At 46.2% G+C, this 6,477-nt stretch overlaps 1 protein-coding gene across 1 annotated transcript; it reads left to right on the top strand.

Moving 5' to 3' along the window:
* Positions 1 to 1,796: 1,796 nt before the first annotated feature.
* On the top strand, positions 1,797 to 3,608 carry LOC147010377 (uncharacterized). The gene is made up of 4 exons (XM_085859519.1): positions 1,797 to 2,023; positions 2,122 to 2,241; positions 2,538 to 2,630; positions 3,078 to 3,608. Exons 1-4 carry the CDS (start codon positions 1,832 to 1,834, stop codon positions 3,225 to 3,227), a joined length of 555 nt encoding a protein of 184 aa, XP_085715645.1. The 5' UTR covers positions 1,797 to 1,831; the 3' UTR covers positions 3,228 to 3,608.
* Positions 3,609 to 6,477: the final 2,869 nt, after the last annotated feature.

Below are 6,477 nucleotides of genomic sequence, written 5' to 3'. Positions count from 1 at the left end.
AAACCACTCAACATATAACCAAACTACACAACACATAACTAAACCACCCAACATATAACCAAACTACACAACACATAACTAAACTACCTAACAAATAAACAAACCACCCAACACAACCAAAGAGCAGCATAATCAAACCACGAACCACCTCACACAACGAAAGTACAAATGCTTCAGTTGGACTGTACTCTCTGTAAAGTGTCTGGGACTTGATGATGATGATGATCAAAAGTATTTGTTTAAATCAGAGAAAACTATTGCCGGTGTTGTGCTGGACAAGTTTGGGTTGTGGCCCAATCTCTGGACCACTGCACCCACCTCTACCACAATATTACATAAATGGTCCATGGGCCCAAGCCAGAAATTCCACTTGTCAGTACCATCTTAGGAAACCAATCCGAGTTATGATTTTTGAATTGGTGTTATGTATGTATATATATATATATATATATATATATATATATATATATATATATATATATATATATATATATATATATATATATATATATATGTTGTTCATCTTTCGGCTGTTCCCGTTAGGGGTCGACACAGCGGATCATCCATTATGATCCGCATACTGATTTGGCACAGGTTTTACGCCAGATGCCCTTCCTGACGCAACCCTGGTCGCCTCTTACGACACAGGGATCAGGATTTGGGTTTCGCCATGATTCCGGGCTGCTCTCCACCCTGCCCAGTGCAGAGCCCCCGTCCTCAAGCGATCCTCCAACCCAAGCCTCCGAGTATCCGGATTACAGGCGCACGCCAATACGCCCGGTATATATATATATATATATATATATATATATATATATATATATATATATATATATATATATATATATATATATATATATATCATATTTTGATGTGATAACCATTGCAGACTGGCAGCTTACTCCATGGCCCAGGCCAGAAAATCCACTTGTCGGTATCATCTAAAGAAACCAATCCGAGTTATGATTTTTGAATCGGTGTATATATATATATATATATATATATATATATATATATATATATATATATATATATATATATATATATATATATATATATATATATATATATATATATATATATATATATATATATATATATATATATATATCATATTTTGATGTGATAACCATTGCAGACTGGCAGCTGATTGGTAGTTATCATCTCTGGAATGTACCCACCCTCCGCATCATGAAAGCGAAAAGGCAAACAAATCTGGATATCCTGAGCTGTTATTGAATGATATTACCTTCATGGGATGTGTCAATTGTCCATTGTGTGATTTTCCCCCAAAACGTCAATATCTCAGAATGGTAAAATGGTAAGAATGCAAAATACACACACCAAGCTCTTCTTCTGGAACGGTTATCACATGTTGAAATAATCATATAGTCCCTACAAATAACTTAGTAGCCCTAAAGTTTGGTTTCCTCAGATGGTACCGATATATGCCTGGGCCCATGGACTAAAAGGACATCCCTGCATTCCCTGTAGTTCAGAGAATCCCATATGATCTTCATTTTCTTAAGGACTATGAAAGACCTTCTCCACCATGACCCACCAACCAAAGGAGGGGGTGTGCAAGGGCTGTAACGGGAGTGTGTGAAATCACCTGAAGACCAAACCAGAATATTTTCACAATCAATGGTTTGCAATCTATCAAGAGCATCCACATAGAGAGTGTGGAAACAAGACCAATAAAAAGAGGAACCAAAGAGCAAGGAATACAGGAGATAGAGGCATGGAAACCCTGCAGTTTCCTCATCGCTCGTACTTTTCTCCTATAAAATAGAATCAAAAAGAAAGACGAGACAATTTTATTTGTGGAGCCATGAAGTCCTTGTGTGTCCCCGTGGTTCTCTCTCTGGTCCTGGTCCTGCTCTTGGACCAAGCCCCTTCGGCTCGGGCAGATTCTTTGTCGAAGGAGCAGGTGGAGAGTGCAGTAGATGAAGCGTTGGACAAGCTGAACAAGCAGCAGGTGTCCACACGTAAACTGGCATTGGCCGAAGAACAGGATATCCAGGTGAGTTTCAACGTGTCCATTTCTACTTTCACAGACATGGACACAAAGTCCAACCTGCATAAGATGATTAAATAATCGAACTGGTGCTTTTCTCACAGGCAGACGAAACAGACATTGAAGGGCAGACAAACATCAAATTTGCCGTGGTTGAGACCGAGTGCAATGCGGACGATCCCAAGGACTGGTCCGATTGTCCTATCTCGGAGGACAAGACACCGGTAAGACCTGTTTGATCTCTCGGAGTTCCAATGTTTGTTTGTGATCCTGGTAGAGGGTCGAAGTGATCCATACATGAGATCTACCCTCGAGATGGAGGTCCGTTGACAATCGCTGTACATGAGATGTTGGTCGTGGAGTGCAGATGGTGAAGTTCGACACTGTGGACATAACTATGGAGTGGATTTAACGAAATGGATGTGGACATCGCAGTATAATAAGAACTGATGAGGTTGTTGCAATGTTGATGGTCATGTTGACCATAATTGTTGTTTCATTTCATTGTTATGTTTTGAAGATCGATGGACAGTGCGAGGTCACCGTGTTGAAAACCGAGGACTCGTTGGACGTTGGAGACGCGAGTTGCGATTTGACCTCCATGGGTGTCAAGGTGAGGGTTTGACATTAAACACTAACAAATATAAACATCCGTGAAGGGTGAAGTCAAACAATGACAGGGTTACCTGCTCACGTGGATAGAGGTTTTCTGCAAAGGGTCCCATCAAGCGCAAAGGGATTGAGAATGTGTTCTGGAAGATTGTTACCTGCTCATATGGAGTGAAAAGGTGTGGCTGAAGCTGATAAAAATTACATATTTGCAGGAAGTTTTTAAACTCAAGAGAAAATGAAACTTCCTGTAAGTTTTGATGAGTTCTTACTGCAGATAGTTTAAGCGAATTTGGGGTCAAGTTGAGAATCTCCATTCGCTATTTACTCAACTGTAGATCAGGGATGTGTTTTACCCTGAACATGACTCACTATAACCATTACTGTCAGTGCTAGAAAACGAATAAATATTTTATTTGTTATTAAAAATCGTGTCTTGTTTCTTTTACAGACAAGAGGCCGTCGTGGCTGGCTGAAAAAAACCTGGGGAAGAGTGAGGAACGCGGGAAAAAGAATTCTTCACACTGCAAAGAACGTGGGAAGAGCATACTTGAGTCGTTTGGGGAACCATTACATGAGTCGTTTTCGCTTTGGACGATAGGCAGTGAGGAGGAAGATCTGGTGTTGGGGAGTGGTGGGTGGTTAGGAAGTGATGGTGTCGGTTGAGGGGTAGGGGTAAATGAGTGGGGTTTTGAGGAGGTGGTTAAAGGGTGAGAGTGCACATGTTAGGGGTTAAGGGGTTAGGAGTTAAGGAAGTGGGAGCCAATGATTTCTCCCTGACATTCAATGCTTGCTCGTTAGTTCCAATTTATTACCTTAGTTACAAAAACAGGAAAGCTGAACAGGTAACCGGTTAGTATAACCTTTAAAATTGTTCATTTCGGATTAAAACCGAGCTGTACGTTTTATGTTTTAACATTTCATTGTGATTCTGCTATTAAACGATGTCTCTGATCGTGGAAATAAAGATTGTAAGAAAGAACACCCGAGGCTGTTTTACTTTGGAGCGGAGAGCATGTTGTGACCTTTGAACACGGAGTGGGAGAGAAACGAAACCGACCGGGTGTATGTGATGAAAGAGACGTGGATGTTACACACAAACGTGATCCTTGTGCGTTGTGTAAACCTATTGCTTGCTGTGTTAAAGCTCGAGTGGGACGATCATGTTGGATGGACAGTGCACACGTGGTATACTCGTTATTACATTGTTGATTAGCATGGCATCATGTGTTTCCGATAATCGCACACAAACTCTCATTGTACTTTTTACCTTATTTTCAGCTGTGAAACGGCAAATGGGGTGAAAAAAATAAAGGTAAATTAATTCTCTTCAAACTAGCGCTCGTGTTTGTAATCATTTCCTCCATTTGCATTCAAAATCTGATGCAGAAACTGCTAACAAAAAAAACAAAAAAAACTCAGCTTTCATCTGTCCAATTCGCACAATCATTGACATCCCTTCCTCTCCGCAACCTCCAGCGAGTTGTGTGGTGGTGGAGGGATTTGGGAGGAGGGCAGCAAGAGGGGAGAGGGAGGGAAGGCAGCGAGAGGGAAGGCAGCGAGAGGAAGGCAGCATGAGGTGAGGGGAGAGGAGGGAGGACAGCAGCACAAGGGGTGGAGCATGGGAGTGAGGGCAGCAGCACGAGGCGAGGGGGAGGAAGGACGGCAGCGCGAGGGGAGGGGAGGGAAGGAAGCATGAGGGGTGGGGGAGGGAAGGCAGTGCGGGGGTGCGGTGAGGCAGCGCGAGGGTGTGGTGAGGCAGCGTGAGGGTGTGGAGAGGCATCGTGATATTCATTTTCGTTGCTACTGTGTATTATATTGTTGCGGTTGAGGAAATTTGCAAACCACCATTCAGGTCCCATAGGTGAGATATCTCTGTAAGTACATGTGTAGTTAGCCCAAACCCGTTGTTTCGAGGGACTAAATGTGATTCATTCGGGCTGCGACCCTTTTAGATAGCCGTTTTTCTGTTCTATCTTTATTTTGAACCAACCACGTCTCAACCGCCATCACACAACAACCACCAACCATAACTCCGCTTCACAACAACAACAACGCCAACAGCCAGGATCTTTACCTTCACAACTCGCTCCCGCAAACATTGCATCACCGCCATTCCAAACGGCACCAGGGACATAAACCACCACCATAAACCCTCCACCACCTTCACCTCTCTCCTTCTGCGGCCATTCCCGCACCACTTGTGAGCATGGAGCGTCAGGCTGTCCTGGGCTCGTACGGGACGCGCGCCGAGCCGCGAGTGCAAAATGCAGCCTTTCCGAGGAGAATTCGGATCAGGAATGCTACACGCCCACTTCTGATCCGTCCAATCAGCAAGCGCGGGGCGGTTTGGCCCCGCCTCCAGGCGCGTCGGTGTGGAATCAAGATATGCAAATTCTATGATCAGGGGAGACTCACGCCCCTTTTCCTCCGTCCAATGGGCGAGCGTGGCTCCACCCCCGAGCTCGTTCTGATCCAGAAATTTGCATATGGGTTCTCCTGCCGGCCTATAAAGCGCCGAGCGCGGGGCGAATTTAGCAGTCTGTCGGGGTTCGGAGTCTGTCGGGGAGCTGCAGAGAGAGGAAGCCTGGAGCTTGGAGCGCGGAAGAGAGTCGGTTTGAGCAGAGAGTCGGTTTGAGCAGAGAGTCGGTTTGAGCAGAGAGTCGGTTTGAGCAGTCGGTTTGAGAGAGTCGGTTGAAGAGTCAGTTTTGGAGAGCAGAGTGTGGCAGCGGCAGAGTCGGTTTGGGTCGAGTCGGTCTCGGCAGAGTCGGCTTGAGCAGAGTCGGCCTCAGAAGAGTGGAGAGAGTTTTGGGGCAGTCTGTCGGGGTTCGGAGTCTGTCGGGGAGCTGCAGAGAGAGGAAGCCTGGAGCACAGTCGAGTCGGTTTGAGCGCAGAGTCGGCCTTGCAGGAGCGGGGAGTGAGTCGGGGGGTGAGGGCGTACAGGTGGTTTGCTGCAGTCGGCTGAGGAGAATGGGGGAAGAGACCGAGTCGCTCGGGTCCGAGGCAAGGAAGACGGCGGTCGGCGACGAGCTCGCGGTGGAATCGCTAGTCGCGGGACCCAAGCAAGCCAGCTATCCTCTTTCCCCAGAGCATCAACAATTCCCCCCCCCCTTTTTCCCCCCATGCTGAGATAGTGCGAAAAGGGGGCCCCGTTCCCACCCCACTCCAAGCAGTGCCAACGAAACCCGCGAAGGAGCACGAAGTCGGGGCACCGCCGCGCCGCCACATTTGCGGCTCATCGCAAAGACACGGGTAGGATCCACCCGGTCTCGCGGACCTGACCGCTCTTTCAGGTCCCGCGCAAATATTGGCCCACAGGCCCCGTCTGCCCCCTTGTCTTTGAGGGTGGCCCTTTTCTTTTGCTTTTGAGTAAATGTGTTGTTGGCGCCATCTGAAAAGTAAAACTGTGTAAGTGTTGCTGTGTGCTCGTGTAGTCGGTAGTATCTCTGCATTGTTGTGTTTCTTTTGTAGCATTTGATATATATGCATAATTGTTGTAATTGTATATGTGTGCTCTCCGTGTGCCGCGGAATAAATGTGCATCATGTTGAACTGTTTTCCCGTTTCGCTTCGTCTTTTCTTTAATTGAATCTCCATCTTGCTTCACGTAAAGGGTTGGTCGTGGGCTTAATCTTCTTCTTCTTCTTCTTTCGGCTGCTCCCGTTCGGGGTCGCCACAGCGGATCATCTGTATGATCCGCATCATGATTTGGCACATGTTTTACTCCGGATGCCCTTCCTGACGCAACCCTGGTCGCCTCTTACGACACAGGGATATGATACACCTATTTTAACTGGGGTATACACCAGCCCAGTACACTGGTACTCATTTCGCCAACCTCGGAAGGATGA

Source organism: Eptatretus burgeri, chromosome 16 (assembly GCF_056783735.1).
Source record: "Eptatretus burgeri isolate ZD-2024b chromosome 16, Ebu_testis_v1, whole genome shotgun sequence".
In the NCBI taxonomy this organism is placed as follows: domain Eukaryota; kingdom Metazoa; phylum Chordata; class Myxini; order Myxiniformes; family Myxinidae; genus Eptatretus; species Eptatretus burgeri.
This window is presented reverse-complemented; position numbering and strand designations above follow the sequence as displayed.

Bases quoted from the DNA above. Each gene is read 5' to 3' on its own strand.
- LOC147010377 (XM_085859519.1), top strand. From the start codon at position 1,832: ATGAAGTCCTTGTGTGTCCCCGTGGTTCTCTCTCTGGTCCTGGTCCTG. The intron at 2,024-2,121 runs GTGAGTTTCAAC...CTTTTCTCACAG, and splicing joins CCGAAGAACAGGATATCCAG to GCAGACGAAACAGACATTGA. The intron at 2,242-2,537 runs GTAAGACCTGTT...TATGTTTTGAAG, and splicing joins TCTCGGAGGACAAGACACCG to ATCGATGGACAGTGCGAGGT.